The sequence below is a fragment of the Nicotiana tomentosiformis genome, chromosome 3 (genome assembly GCF_000390325.3).
Source record: "Nicotiana tomentosiformis chromosome 3, ASM39032v3, whole genome shotgun sequence".
Taxonomy (NCBI): Eukaryota; Viridiplantae; Streptophyta; class Magnoliopsida; order Solanales; family Solanaceae; genus Nicotiana; species Nicotiana tomentosiformis.
This window is the reverse complement of record NC_090814.1, coordinates 106,012,938-106,029,529: the sequence shown is the minus strand read 5'-3', so window position 1 is coordinate 106,029,529 and position 16,592 is coordinate 106,012,938. Positions and strand designations below refer to the sequence as shown.

General features: G+C 38.6%; 1 protein-coding gene across 1 annotated transcript; it reads left to right on the top strand.

Moving 5' to 3' along the window:
- Positions 1 to 1,350: 1,350 nt before the first annotated feature.
- LOC104099844 (oleosin H1-like) lies at positions 1,351 to 2,693 on the top strand. Its single transcript, XM_009606969.4, has 2 exons — positions 1,351 to 1,733; positions 2,310 to 2,693. The coding sequence occupies exons 1-2, from the start codon at positions 1,445 to 1,447 to the stop codon at positions 2,516 to 2,518; spliced, it is 498 nt and encodes a 165-aa protein (XP_009605264.1). The 5' UTR covers positions 1,351 to 1,444; the 3' UTR covers positions 2,519 to 2,693.
- The last annotated feature ends 13,899 nt before the right edge of the window (positions 2,694 to 16,592 follow it).

Here is a 16,592-nt window from a genome sequence, read left to right as displayed (position 1 = left end):
GGGCAATCGAACACACTTCCATGCGCACGCTGTTTTGGGGGTCGGTGGGCTGGTTTGTGTCGATGGCCATATGCGAACAGGCATCGATGGGAACCACCACCGGGATTCTACTAAGATCGACTCGTGTTGCCTCGTTACCGTGCGCTGCATCGTTGTTTCTGCCATGGTGTACGGATTCTATGTCTATCTTTAGAGGGACAGACTGTGGGTTTGACATTTCGATTCTGACCTGAAATCAGAAATACTTCAAAGAACAAGTGTAAAATGGGGTGTGTTAGGGTGATTCGTATCAAATTGCCGCTATTATCCTTAGCCCCACGGTGGGCGCCAAACTGTTTACCCTCAAAATCGGATAACAATTGAATTTATTAGTGGTTTAAAGGATACACGTATTAATTTGATATTGAACGATAAATTAGATAGAAATTGAAATAAATAACGATAAACTAACTGCAAACCACGCGAATTGGATAATTTCAGCCTAGGAAAGCTGGCCACCCTTGAGCTGAAAGTACTTTTATTGACACCAAGATACCAAAGAATAAGAACTTAAAGAATAACGTTAATGTATTGCTTATGAGTGTATGTTACAATGTCCTTCGTGAGTTGAGGCCCCCTTTATATATTAGAGGAACCTACTTTTAAGGTATTATTCTATTATTTCATAAAAGGTAAAAAAGTCCTTGATTTATTGACCGTTGGTCCCTTTATTGGTATGTTCCGTGATTTTCGCCGTAATGTCCGATTAGTTACGGAAATTTCGGACCCTTGTCGGGTAAGTTGGCAATATGTTCCTTGAGACCATTATAACGGGGACCGGTTATGACCTCGGTAAACTCAAAGGTAAGTCTGGTGGTTCCGATAACTAACCCGGTAAAACAGGAACCGATCTTCGAGATTTTATCACCATCTTTCGATCCTAAACTGTTGTGCTGGGTGCTCGAGCAAATCTCGAGTTTGATTTTACCCGTATACACAAATATATGTCACATTTATTGAGAGGGTAGGTACTATAGTTCATATGTAAATTCGGGTGTTTTTATTCTAACTGGGATTCGTTGCCGGATCATTAGCAATTAAGGGTATTAGTCTATGCAGATACCTACCTTTTGAAGCCTTGAACACAATGGGCTTTGAACCCCAGGCCCTCCCAGTAATAGCAAGAGCAAAAAATCCAAAAACAAGAAAGGACAAAAATAATAAAATATGGTACTAGTAAGAAATTATCTCTCATCTCTAGTGCAACATGTTCCTCATGCACAGCCTTTGCTGTAACTCACACATGCATAGCAACACGTAGCATTTCCCCCTCTTCTTTAAAATTACACCTCATCAATAATCCCGCTCTCTACAAATCTCACTCATTTCTCTTTATTTTCATTCATCATTTTCTCTCTCTCTCACACACACAGAAAAAGAGAGAACTATTATCATCACTACTACTATGGCTGACGTTCGTCATCCACACCAAATTCAAGTTCATCCCCAACACCCTCGTTATGAAGGTGGCGTGAAAACTCTTCTTCCTCAAAAAGGTCCTTCAGCTACCCAAGTTCTAGCCATTGTCACACTTCTTCCTGTCGGCGGGACGCTCTTGGGGCTCGCCGGCTTGACGCTTATCGGGACGATTATAGGCCTTTGCGTTGCTACTCCGGTGTTTTTACTCTTCAGCCCGGTTCTTGTTCCAGCTGCTCTCGCTGTTGGCCTAGCTGTCACTGGATTCTTGACTTCAGGTCATTATTGAACTTCCTTCAAATACTACTAATTTTTTAGATGTACAAACAAAAAAATTATTTAATCCAGTAATATTAGACAGAGCCAAGATTTAAAGTTTATGGGTTCAAAAGTCTTCGTCCTTTTAAATTACTTTTAATTAAATAAATTTCTTAAAACTAATATAAAGTTTGGACCAAACTTACTGAAACCGCATATAAGACTCTATCCCACCACCGGTGGTGTAAAAATTGCTTTAGGTCATATGTTTAAATATAATGACAGCTGTAGCATTCTTAGCAATTCTTTTTTAAATATACATCCCTTTGATATAAGTGATTTAGTGTCGTGGTGAATGTGGTTTACAGGTTGCTGTCAGTGATAGGTTTAATTAGAGGTGTGACATTCTTTCAATTTCTTCTTGGAATTGTTTTAATAATATATTAGTGGTTGTATTTTCTGACATAACTTAAAGCTTTTAGTGTAGGGGCAAATGTGAGTTAAAAATTGCTTTAGGCTCAATAACACAGGTGTAGCTTTCTTGATTTTTTTGAGTTGGTCTTATTAGAATTTCTAACTCTTTATCACTGCTTTAGGTGCCTTTGGATTAACGGGGCTGTCATCACTTTCTTGGATTGTCAATTACTTTAAGCAAGGGAGGACTGTTACTGAGCAATTGGACTACACAAAGAGGCGGATGCAAGAACGAATTGCAGATGCTGCTTCGCAAGTGGGACAAAAGACTAAGGATGCTGGACAAGCAATCCAAAGCAAAGCTGAAGGAAAAGAAGGTGGCAGGACTTGATCTTACAGTTAATATCAAGATGGAAATAATAATGTGGAACATGCAAGTTTAATTTAGTTGTTGTTTTCCAGCTTTGTGAGGTGTGTAATAGTGTGCAATGTATTCTGCTGCGTTGTGAGTTTGTCTTCTGTGTTGTCTTTTCTTTTTTTGAAAATGGGAACATTAGTTTGCCTTCTGTGCTGTTTAATATAAAAACTTAAATAACCACAAAAGTTAGGGCATTTCTTTTACTCCACTTAGTAATGTGCAACCTCTAAAGCATAACAAATGACAATCACGCATTTCTCAACGGACAAGCGGTACCAACCAAAGTTGGTCGGTAAATTGGTCAACAAGTTGACCGAGCTGGTTAGACTTGGTTAGTCAAAGAAATTTTTTGATTACCGACCAACTTAGGCCTAATTTTTTAAATTTTAATAATTATATTATTATTTAAAATATTTTATAAAATTTAAAAAATTTATATTTAAAATTACCAATCAAAGTTGGTCGGTTAATGTAGGGGAAGTATTTACCGACCAACTTTGATCGGTATTTTTTATTTCTTGAAATATAACCGATCAAAGTTGGTCGGTTATTAGGTCTAACATTGGTCATATTTTTGAATCACTTTTATATTTACTATCTAAATAATATAAATATAATTCGTTAACATTTTATTTTGTAATACAAATGATGAATATACTAACATATGCTATAATAAGTTATATATTGTCACGATCCGAAATTTTCACCTTCGCACCGTGATGACGCCTAACATTTCACTTGTTAGGCAAGCCAACGTTAGAATGATATTAATCAATTTTTAAACAATATTTAAATTTATTAATAATAAAGAAATAAACGCGGAAGTATGGTCTGAAATATAGTGATTAATCCATAAAAACGACGGTACCATCCCACAATTGGTGTCACAAGTGCACGAGCTTCTAGAATAAATACAAATAAAGGTCTCAATAAAATAAAGATGTCTGAAAACAAATACACAGCTAAAGTAAAGTAGACGGGGACTTCAGAACTGCGAACGCCGTGCAGTTATACCTCAAGTCTCCGCTGAGTAGCTGAAATCCGAGCAAGTCTATGATACACCGCTGGGACCAACTCCAAAATCTGCACAAGAAGTGCAGAGTGTAGTATCAGTACAACCGACCCCATGTACTGGTAAGTGCTGAGCCTAACCTCGAGGAAGTAGTGACGAGGCTAAGGCGGGTCACTTACATTACCTGTACGCAATATTAGTAACAACGACAATAATAGAAATAAATCAGGTAACACGTTTATAATAATTGAAGTCAACTCAGCATTCATAGCCAATTATCATTTCCATCAATTCTATTGTAGCGTGCAACCCGCTCTCACAATATATTCACATTCAATTCTGTTGCGGCATGCAACCCGATCCTCCAATATATTCATTATAATAAATTTTGTTGCGCCGTGCAACCCGATCCTCCAACATATCCATTTATCAATTCTTATAGAAGAAATTTCCCCAATAAATACAACAATTAATATAAAATTGTAAGACAACAAGCATACAATAATGATGATTTAATTATGAAACAAACAAGGAAAATAACAAATTATTATGGAAATACGAGAGAAAATATGCAGTTTAATATTTAATATGCTAAATGTCAAATAACAATTATGGCACATAATTCAAATAGCATGTAACAATTAGTGCAGGAATTCAAGAATTAATATTTGACAAAGAATAGTAGAGAAACAATTATTATAATAATTAATTCATGATTTAAAACAATTTATGATTTTTCAAGTAATCGGGCAAACAATTAATTTGACGACGTATAAACACTCGTCACCTCGCTTATACGTCGTTCACATGCAATTCACATAACAATTAATTTAAGGGTTCTATTCCCTCAAGTCAAGGTTAACCACGACACTTACCTCGCTTTGCAAATTCCAATCAATTACTCAACCACAACTTTTCCTTTTAAATTTGTCTCCGAAATCTTCAAATCTATTCACAAATAATTTAATATACTCAATACGAATCATCGGAATTAATTCCATATGAATTTACTAATTTTTCGGATAAAATTCGAAATTCATTAAAATATTTGGCAGTGGGACCCATGTCTCAAATCTCGGAAAAAATTACGAAATCCGAACACCCATTCCGACACGAGTCCAACCATGCAAAAATTATCCAATTCCGATATCAAATGGACCTTCAAATCTTAAATTTTCGTTTTTGGAAGAATTTATAAAAATCTGATTTTTCTTCCATAAATTCAAGGATTCATGATATAAATGAGTATGAAATCATGAAATATAATCAATATAGGATAAGGAACACTTACCCCAATGTTTTTCCGTGAAAATCGCCCAAAAATCGCCTCTTGAGGTTTAGGGTTTGAAAAATACAAGAATGAATGAAAAATTCCGTCTAAGTCCAAAGTTATCAGCTGCGGATGTCGCATTTGCGACCTGAGCTTCGCAATTGCGAAGCTCGCAAATGCGAAGGGTTCATCGCAAATGCGAGAACCTTCACATTTCCGCTGCCTTCGCAAATGCGAAGAGTATATCGTATTTGCGACAATTGGCCATTCGCAATTGCGAAGATAAACTCGCAATTGCGAGAACTGCTGGCCTAGGCTTTCTTCGCAATTGCGATAAAAACCTCGCAATTGCCATACCTGCTTGGTTCGCATTGCGATGCCTGATCTCGCAATAGAGGCCTGCAACAGGTTCAGTTATACCAGTAAAATTTTCTAAGTTCAAAACATCCCGTGGTCTATCCGAAACTCACCCGAGCCCTCGGGGCTCCAAACCAAACATGCACGCAAGTCTAAAAATATCATACGAACTTGCTTGTGCGATCAAATCACAAAAATAATACCTAAAACTATGGATTTAGCACCAAAACTCATGAATTCCTCAAGAACATTTCAGAACTACTATCTTCTCAACCGGATGCCCGAATCACGTCAAATCAACTTCGATTTCTACCAAATTTCACACACATGACTTATATATTATATTAAACCTGTACCGGGCTCCGAAATCAAAATACGGGCCCGATACCAACGAGATCAAGCATTAATCAATTTCTTTAAATCCATAAAATTTTAGTCTTACAATTTTCATCAGAAATTTATTTCTCTAGCTAGGGACCTCGAAATTCGATTGCGGGCATACACCCAAGTCCCATATTTTACTACGGACCTTCTGGGAACGTCAGAACACGGATCCGAGTCCGTTTACTCAAAACGTTGACCAAAGTCAACTAAAAATCAATTTTAAATCCCAAATATTATTACTTCATAAATTTTCACATAAAGGCTTTTCGGATTTATGCCCGGACTGCGCAAGTAAATCGAGGTGAGTAAAAATAAGGGTTTTAAGGCTAACGGGCCCAGAATAGAGTCTTAATTCACGAGATGACCCTTTGGGTCATCACAATCTCCACCTCTAATACAATCGTTCGTCCTCGAACGGACAAAGAAAAGTACCTGAACTGGCGAACAAGTAGGGATATCTACTCCGCATGTCCGACTCAGACTCCCAAGTAGCTGCCTCAATAGGCTGACCTCTCCACTGCACTCAAACTGAAGGGTAACTCTTTGACCTCAACTGACGAACCTGCCGGTCTAGAATGGCTACCAGCTCCTCCTCATAAGTCAAATCCTTGTCCAATTGGACAGAGCTGAAATCTAACACATGGGACGGGTCACCATGATATTTTCGGAGTATAGACACATGGAACACCGGATGAACCGCTGATAAACTAGGTGGTAATGCAAGCCTGTAGGCTACTTCACCCACCCTTTCAAGAATCTCAAAGGGTGCGATATACCTAGGGCTCAACTTGCTATTTTTTCCGAACCTCATTACACCTTTCATAAGTGAAACCCGGTGCAATATTCTTTCTCCAACCATGAATGCAATATCACGAACTTTACGGTCGGCATAACTCTTTTGCCTAGACTGAGCTGTGCGAAGTCGATCCTGAATAATCTTGACCTTATCCAAGGCATCCTGTACCAAATCGGTACCCAACAACCGAGCCTCTCCCGGTTCAAACCAACCAACTGGCGATCGGCATCGCCTTCCGTATAATGCCTCATATGGAGCCATCTGAATGCCCGACTGGTAGCTGTTATTATAAGCAAACTCCGCAAGTGGCAAGAAATGATCCCAAGAACCTCCAAAGTCTATAACACAAGCGCGAATCATATCTTCCAATATCTGAATAGTGCGCTCTGACTGTCCTTCTGTATGTGGATGAAATGCTGTACTCAACTCCACCCGTGTGCCTAACTCACGCTGTACATCCCTCCAGAAATGTGAGGTAAACTGCGTACCTCGATCTGAAATAATAGACACGGGCACCCCGTGAAGGCGGACAATCTCACGAATGTAAATTTCAGCTAGCCTCTCTGAAGAATAGGTAACTGCCACTGGAATGAAATGTGCTGACTTGGTCAACCTGTCCACAATGACCCAAACTGCGTCAAATTTTATCTGAGTCCGTAGGAGTCCAACAACAAAATCCATTGTGATACGCTCCCATTTCCATTCAGGAATTTCTAACTTCTGAAGCAAACCACCAGGTGTCCGATGCTCGTACTTAACTTGTTGACAATTCAGACACCGAGCTACATATGCAACTATATCCTTTTTCATTCTCCTCCACCAATAATGTTGCCGCAAATCTTGACACATTTTGGCGGTACCTGAATGAATAGAATACCTGGAGCTGTGTGCTTCTTCAAGAATTAATTCACGAAGCCCATCCATATTAGGACACAAATACGACCAGTATTCGCAGAACCCCATCTTCCCCCACAACAACCTGTTTGGCATCACCGTGCCGCACCGTGTCCTTAAGGACAAGTAAATGAGGATCATCATACTTCCTCTCTCTGATGCGCTCATATAAAGAAAACCGAGCGACTGTGCAAGCTAGAACCCGACTGGGTTCTGAAACATCTAACCTCACGAACTGATTAGCCAAAGTCTGAACATCTGCAGCTAATGGCCTCTCACCAACCGGAATATACGCAAGAGTGCCCATACTCACAGCCTTTCTACTCAAAGTATCGGCCACCACATTGGCCTTTCTGGGGTGATACAAAATTGTGATATCATAGTCTTTCAACAACTCCAACCATCTTCTCTGCCTCAAATTAAGATCTTTTTGCTTGAATAGATACTGAAGGCTACAATGATCAATAAATACCTCACATGAGACACCGTAGAGATAATGCCTCCGCATGAATAATGGCTGCCAATTCTAAGTCATGAACATGATAATTCTTCTCGTGAACTTTCAACTGCCGTGACGCATATGCAAATCCCTTTCCATATTGCATTAATACTGCACCAAGCCTAATGTGAGATGCGTCACAATATACCGTATACGATCCTGAACCTGTGGGTAATACCAACACTGGCGCCGTAGTCAAAGCGGTCTTGAGCTTTTGAAATCTCAACTCACACTCGTCTGACCATCTGAATGGGACACCTTTCTGGGTCAATCTGGTCAATGGGCTTGCTATAGATAAAAAAGCCTTCCACGAACCGACGATAATAACCTGCTAAACCCAGGAAACTCCGGATCTCTATAACTGAAGTAGGTCTAGGACAATTCTAAACAGCCTCAATCTTCTTAGGATCCACCTTTATGCCTTCTGCCGATACAACATGCCCCCAAAAGGCAATTGAGTCTAAGCAAAACTCACATTTTGAAAACTTGGCATATAACTGATTATTCTTCAAGGTGTGAAGCACACTTCGAAGATACTGCTCATGTTCCTCTCGATTGCTAGAGTAAATCAAGATATCATCAATGAATACAACCACAAAGAAATCCAAATAAGGCTTGAACACCCGATTTATCAAATCCATAAATGCTACTGGGGCATTTGTGAACCCAAATGACATCACTAGGAATTCGTAATGCCCATACCGAGTTCGAAAAGCTGTTTTAGGGACATCAGATGCCCTAATCTTCAACTGATTGTAACCAGACCTCAAATCGATCTTCGAAAATACCTTGGCACCCTAAAGCTGATCAAATAAGTCATCAATTCTTGGCAGCGGATATTTGTTTTTGATAGTGGCTTTGTTCAACTGCCGATAATCTATACACATCCGCATAGAGCCATCTTTCTTCTTTACAAATAATACTGGTGCACCCCAGGGCGAGACATTTGGTTTAATGAATCCCTGATCAAGCAAGTCTTGTAACTGCTCTTTTAATTCTTTCAACTCTGGCGGGGCCATACGGTATGGTGGAACAGAAATGGGCTGAGTGCCCGGAGCCAAATCAATACAGAAGTCAATATCTCTGTCGGGTGGCATCCCCAAAAAATCTGCAGGAAATACTTCTGGAATTCACGAACAACTGGTACTGAGTCTATAGAAAGAGCATCCGCACTGTGATCGCGAATATAAGCCAAATAGGCTAGACACCCTTTCTTTACCATATGCCGAGCTTTTATATAAGAAATAACCCTGCTGGCAGAATGACCAGGAGTTCCTTTCCACTCTAACCGAGGTAACCCCGGCATAGCTAGGGTCACTATCTTGGCATGACAATCTAATATAGCATGATAAGGTGACAGCCAATCCATACCCAAGATGATATCAAATCTACCATATCAAGAAGTAGAAGATCCACACTAGTCTCAAGATTACCAATAGTAATCATACACGAATGATAGACATGATCTACTATAACAGAGTCTCCCACCGGTGTAGATATAAAAACAGAAGCACTCAAAGAATCACAAGGCACAACCAAATATGAAGCAAAATAGGAGGACACATAGGAATAAGTAGATCCTGGATCAAATAGAACTGAAGCATCTCTATGGCAAACTGGAATAAAACCTGTGATCACAGCATCAGATGACTCGGCCTCAGGCCTAGCTGGAAAAGCATAAAATCGGGGCTGGGCCCTGCCACACTGAGCTGCGTCTCTGGAACGACCTCTAACTGGCTGGCTTCCACCTCTAACGGTCTGACCTCCACCTCTAATGGCCTGACCTCCACCTCTAATGGCCTGACCTCCCCTTCTAGCTGCCTGACCCCTACCTCTAGCTGGCTGAGCAGGCGGTGAACCAACCGGTGCCAGTATGATGGCACGAGAATCTTGCCAAGATCTGTTACTCGCCAATCTAGGGCAATACCTCCTTATGTGACCAATATTTCCACACTCATAACACCTATCCTGATGTCATGACTGCTGAAGCTGAAACTGACCAGATGGGCCGAATAACCACTGTAGTAACTCTAGAGTGGTGGTGCACTGATAGGAGCTGAATGTGCACTAAATGCTGGCTGCCCAGAGTAATGCATAATAGGATCGTGACTCCCTGAAGCACCGGGAGATACATGAAGTGCTGAATTAAACGGTCTGGGAGGATGACCCCTACCAAAATTACCTCTGCCTCCAGACGAGGCACCACTGAAACCACCGAACTGACGAGGCCTCTTATCGGACCTCTGCCCTCTCTCCTGTGCAAGAACCATCTCGATCCTCCTTGCGACATTAGCAACCTCCTAAAAAGAAATCTTACTTCTGATATCCTTGGCCATCTGAAGTCTGATAGGGTGAGTGAGTCCCTCAATGAGCCTCCTCACTCTCTCTCTCTCTCCGTAGGTAGTAAAAGGAGAGCATGACGGGCCAAATCCATAAAACGAGACTCATACTGAGTGACAGTCATACTGCCCTATTGTAGACGCTCAAATTGCTTGCGGAATTCCTCTCTCAGTGTGATAGGGAGGAACTTTTCCAAAAATAGCCGAGAGAACTGCTCGTATGTAAGTGCAGGCGATCCGACTGGTCAGGTCAATATATAATCTCTCCACCACCTCTTGGCAGAACCCGTCATCTGAAATACAGCAAAATCAACCCTATTAGTCTCAACTATACCCATGTTCCGCAGCACCTCATGGCAGCGTTCAAGATAATCTTGTGGGTCCTCAGAAGGTGTACCACTGAAGTGAACTGGAAAGAGCTTGATAAACTTATCCAGTCTCAATAAGGCCTCAAAAGATATGGCGGGCCTATCACCAATCTGTGCCGCAATAACTGGCTGAACTACCCCAACTGGAGGGGTTGCTGGAGCCTGATTCTGGGGAGCCATCTGCTCCGGAGCAGGAGTAGTGGGAGTTTGTGCTCCTCCCCCAGCCTGTGAGATCGTTGGTGCCACTGGAAATGTACCATTCTGGGCCACGCCCTCCATAAGACTTACCAAACGGACTTGAGCGTCCTGAAGTACTAGAGTGGCTATGAATCCTTCCGGGACTTGAACTGGTCCAACTGGTACATTCTGAACTGGAACCTCCTCCTGAAGGTCCACCTGAGGTTCTTCAACAAGTGCAACTGCTCCAGCTCTGGACTGAGCTCTACCTCGGCCTCTGCCTCGGCCTCAAGCACGACCTCGGCCTCGGCCTCGACCTCTACTCCTGGCCATAGTTGCCACCGGGGGTTCTGGTCCCCCTGACCATCGGTAGAGGTATTACGTGTTCTCACCATCTCCGAGAGAATAAAAGTAGAATGGTTCAATCATCGATGATAGAATAAAATCGCACGACAGAATAAGAAAGAAGTGATATTGTTCCTAAACTTCATAGCCTCTGAGAGATAAGTACAGACATCTCCGTACCGATCCTTCAGACTCTACTAAGCTTGCTCGTGACTTGTGAGACCTATGTAACCTAGTGCTCTGATACCAACTGTCACAACCCGAAATTCCCACCTTCGGACCGTAATGGCGCATAACATTTCTCTTGCTAGGCAAGACAACGTTAGAATGATATTAACCAATTTTTAAACAATCTTTAGATTTATTAATAACAAAGAAATAAACGCGGAAGTAAGGTATGAAATATAGTGATTAATCCATAAAAACGACGGTGTCTAAATACCATCCCAGAATTGGTGTCACAAGTGCACGAGCTTCTAGAATAAATACAAATAAAGGTCTGAATAGAATAAAGTTGTCTGAAAACAAACACACAACTAAAGTAAAGTAGACGGGGACTTCAGAACTGTGAACGCAGTGCAGTTATACCTCAAGTCTCCTCTGAGTAGCTAAAATCCGAGCAAGTCTATGGTACGCCGCTGAGACCAACTCCAAAATCTGCACAAGAAGTGCAGAGTGTAGTATCAGTGCAACCGACCCCATGTACTGGTAAGTGCTGAGCCTAACCTCGATGAAGTAGTGACGAGGCTAAGGCGGGTCACTTACATTACCTGTATGCAATATTAGTAACAACAACAACAATAGAAATAAATCAGGTAACTCGTTTATAATAATTGAAGCCAACTCAGCAGTCATAACCAATTATCATTTCCATCAATTCTGTTGCAGCGTGCAACCCACTCTCACAATATATTCACATTCAATTCTGTTACAGCGTGCAACCCGCTCTCACAATATATTCACATTCAGTTCTGTTGCAGCATGCAATCCGCTCTCACAATATATTCACATTCAGTTCTGTTGCGGCATGCAATCCGCTCCTCCAATATATTCATTTTAATCAAGTCTGTTGCGGCGTGCAACCCGAGACTCCAATATATATATATATATATATATATATATATATGTATGTCGACTTTTAAATAAGTCTGTTGCGGCGTACAACCTGATCCTCCAATATGGACTTTTAATAAGTCTGTTGCGGCGTAAAACCCGATCCTTCAATATGGACTTTTTAATAAGTCTGTTACGGCGTGCAACCCGATCCTCCAATATGGAATTTTTAATAAGTCTGTTGCGGCGTGCAACCCGCTCTCACAATATATTCACATTCAATTCTGTTACGGCGTGCAACCCGATCCTCCAATATATTCATTATAATAAATTCTGTTGCGGCGTGCAACCCGATCCTCCAACATATCCATTTACCAATTCTTATAGAAGAAATATCCCCAATAAATGCAACAATTAATATAAAATTATAAGATAACAAGCATACAATAATTATGATTTAATTATGAAACAAACAAGGCAAATAGCAAATTATTATGAAAATCAGAGAGAAAATATGCAGTTTAATATTTAATATGCTAAATGTCAAATAATAATTAAGGTACATAATTCAAATAGCATGTAACAATTAGTGCAGGAATTCAAGAATTAATATTTGACAAAGAATAGGAGAGAAACAATTATTATAATAATTAATTCATGATTTAAACAGTTTATGATTTTTCAAGTAATCAGGCAAACAATTAATTTGACGACGTATAGACACTCGTCACCTCGCCTATACATCGTTCACATGCAATTCACATAACAATTAATTTAAGGATTTTATTCGCTCAAGTCAAGGTTAACCACGACACTTACCTCGCTCAAATCTCGGAAAAACTTACAAAATTCGAACACCCATTCCGACACGAGTCCAACCATACAAAAATTATCCAATTCCGATATCACATGGACCTTCAAATTTTAAATTTTTGTTTTTGGAAGAATTTATAAAAATCTGATTTTTCTTCCATAAATTCACGGATTCATGATATAAATGAGTATGAAATCATGAAATATAATCAATATAGGATAAGAAACACTTACCCCAATGTTTTTCCGTGAAAATCGCCCAAAAATCTCCTCTTGAGGTTTAGGGTTCGAAAAATTGAAGAATGAATGAAAAATCCCGTCTAAGTCCAAAGTTATCAGCTGCGGATGTCGCATTTGTGACCTGAGCTTTGCAATTGCAAAGCTCGTAAATGCGAAGGGTTCATCTCAAATGCGAGAACCTTCACATTTCCGCTGCCTTCACAAATGCGAAGAGTATGTCGTATTTGCGACAATTGGCCCTTCGCAATTGCGAAGATAAACTCGCAATTGCGAGAACTGCTGGCCTAGGATTTCTTTGTAATTGCGATAAAAATCTCGCAATTGCCATACCTGCTTGGTTCGCATTTGCGATGCCTGATCTTGCAATTGCGAGATCAGAGGCCTGCAACAGGTTCAGTTATACTAGCAAAATTTTCTAAGTTCAAAACATCCCGTGGCCTATCCGAAACTCACCCGAGCCCTCGGGGCTCCAAACCAAACATGCACGCTAGTCTAAAAATATCATACGAACTTGCTTGTGCGATCAAATCACAAAAATAACACCTAAAATTATGGATTTAGCACCAAAACTCATGAATTCCTCAAGAATATTTCAAAACTACTATCTTCTCAACCGGACGTCCGAATCACGTCAAATCAACTCCGATTTCTACCAAATTTCACAGACATGACTTATATATTATATTAAACCTGTACCGGGCTACGGAACCAAAATACATGCCCGATACCAACGAGATCAAACATTAATCAATTTCTTTAAGTCCATAGAATTTCAGTCTTACAATTTTCATCAAAAATTCATTTCTTCAACTAGGGACCTCAAAATTCGATTGCGGGCATACGCCCAAGTCCCATATTTTACTACAGACCTTCCGGGAATGTCGGAACATGGATCCGAGTCCGTTTACTCAAAACGTTGACCAAAGTCAACTAAAAATTAATTTTAAATCCTAAAAATTATTACTTCATAAATTTTCACATAAAAGGCTTTTCGGATTTATGCCCGGACTGTGCACACAAATCTAGGTGAGTAAAAATAAGGTTTTAAGGCTAACAGGCCCAGAATAGAGTCTTAATTCAACCGTATATGTATAAGAACACGAAGCGCTAAGACCATAGGGTCGGGTTATTTTGGGGATAGACTTGTGAAGAAGCAATAATCTAATTAGTATATATAATTGATCATAATCAAATATATCTATTTGTAAATTGATTCATCAACTTATAATTAACTTACTTAGATGCATCGATGAATATTAAAAATAAAACATTTTGACCTATATCGATTAATATAAAAAATAAAACGTCTCGACCTATATCGATTAATCTATATCATGCATTATTAGTGATGAACGAATGAAAAATAGAAGAATTAATACTAAACATCTTTGACATGTATATATATATGGATCACAAATAAAAGAAACGAAAGAAGTTATTAGTATTAAGTAAACAAGTTAATAGGTCAAATTAACGACTAAACATATTTAAAATAGAATAATATTGGTTTATCAATTGATAAATTTTTCGTACGTAGTAATGTATGCGATTGATCATCAATTACAATATCGTGTATGTGTGCGTGTGTGTGTGAAATTACTCATATACTTAATTATAACTTAGAAAATATACCTAGATAGATGCTATTATAATTTATTAAAAGTAACTAGTTAATATAATTATTTATAAAGATTATGCTTATTGTTTATAACTATTTATAATAATTGTATAGTTAAATAAAATAAATGCTTATAGTTTATAATATTTTTTTATAGTTTATAATATTTTAAGAAATAAAAACACATAAAAAAACAATTTAGTTTTTTTTTTTAAAAATAACCGACCAAAGTTGGTCGATTTCTGGTCAAACGGTCAACACTTAATGTACCGATCAAAATTACCAACTAACTTTGGTCGGTAATTTTGAAAATAGATCTGAAATATACGGGATTCCCTCCATTTTTTCTTACCTCTCTTCTCCAAATTTTCTTAACTCCTCACTCATTACCTTCCCCTCTCCTTCTCTATTTCCCTCACACAAATCCCATTCCCCACTCCGCGTCGCCACCGCCCAGCTGCCGCCGTCGCCGCTGCTAGCCACTGCCCACCTTTCACCTCTCCTTCTCCACCTCCTAAAAATTCTAGGTTTGAATTACAACTTATTTCTTTTGTGTATAAATTTAATATTTTGTTAATTAGTTATGAATTAGTTAATTAGTGTTTCAATTGATTATTTAACTTTGTATTTTATTGAAATATAGGGTTTAGGTCTTGTTTTAATTGAATTGATTACATATGGTGTAAATTGAATGTTTAAGTTTGTATTATTTTGAATAGTTTAGTTAGGATTGAATTATTAACTTTGAATTGAATTAAGTTTTTAGGATTTGTTCTTGTGAATCGAACTTTTAGGGTATGGGTTGAACTTTTAGGATATGAATTGAACTTTTAGAATATAAATTAAACTTTTAGTTTATGTTTAAACTCTTAGGATATGAATTGAATTGAGTTTTTAGGATTTGTTCTTGTGAATTGAACTTTTAGGGTATGAGTTGAACTTTTAGGATATGAATTGAACTTTTAGGATATGAATTGAACTAGTAGGATATAAATTGAACCTTTTGGATATGAATTGAGCTTTTAGGATATAAATTGAACCTTTTGGATATGAATTCAACTTTTAGGATATAAATTGAACTTTTAGTTTATGTTTAAACTCGTAGGATATGAATTGAACTTTTAGTTTTTGTTTAAACTCGTAGGATATGAATTGAACTTATAGTTTATAATTAATTATATTTACTATAATTTAATTTTTGGTGTAATTAGGAAAAAATAATTATCTTGAATTAACTAAAAAAGATTTAATTAATTTATAATTATAGAATAAATTAATTAGTTCTTGTTTTATTTGTATAGACGGAATATCGTACTTGGATGTACAATAGGAACTATCCTAATCGGCGGGGATTACAGGAGGATTTTGTAGAAGGGGTTGATAACTTTATTAGACATGCAATGTCACTTTCACCATACCAAAGTGAAGGAGTAATTAGGTGCCCTTGTGTCATGTGCGATTGTATGAAGTTTAAAAAACCGGAGGAAGTTAAGCTTCATCTTTATAGGAAGGGGTTTATAGAGAATTACTTTGTGTGGACTAATTATGGAGAGATCGATGGTAGTTGTGGAATATTTCATAACATGGTTGTTGGTGAAAGTAGTAGGTCGGTGGAGAATACAAATCATGATTTTAGAATTCAGTATTATGGTTGCGGATGCTTTTGGGATGCACTTCGGGGGTGAGCCCAATGAAAATGTCACGACCCAATTTCACCTATAGGTCATGATGGCGCCCAACACTACAGCTAGACAAGCCAACTTAATAAATTAAGCATATACTGACAAAATTTAAAACCAAGAAAATAATAAAACCCAAATTCTACCAATGTGTGTGCCAAGACCTGGTGTCACAAGTGTATGAGCATTTAGTAGATTATACA

Coding starts and splice junctions, on each gene's coding strand:
- LOC104099844 (XM_009606969.4), top strand. CDS start 1,445: ATGGCTGACGTTCGTCATCCACACCAAATTCAAGTTCATCCCCAACAC. Junction 1,734..2,309: donor CACTGGATTCTTGACTTCAG/GTCATTATTGAA, acceptor TCACTGCTTTAG/GTGCCTTTGGATTAACGGGG.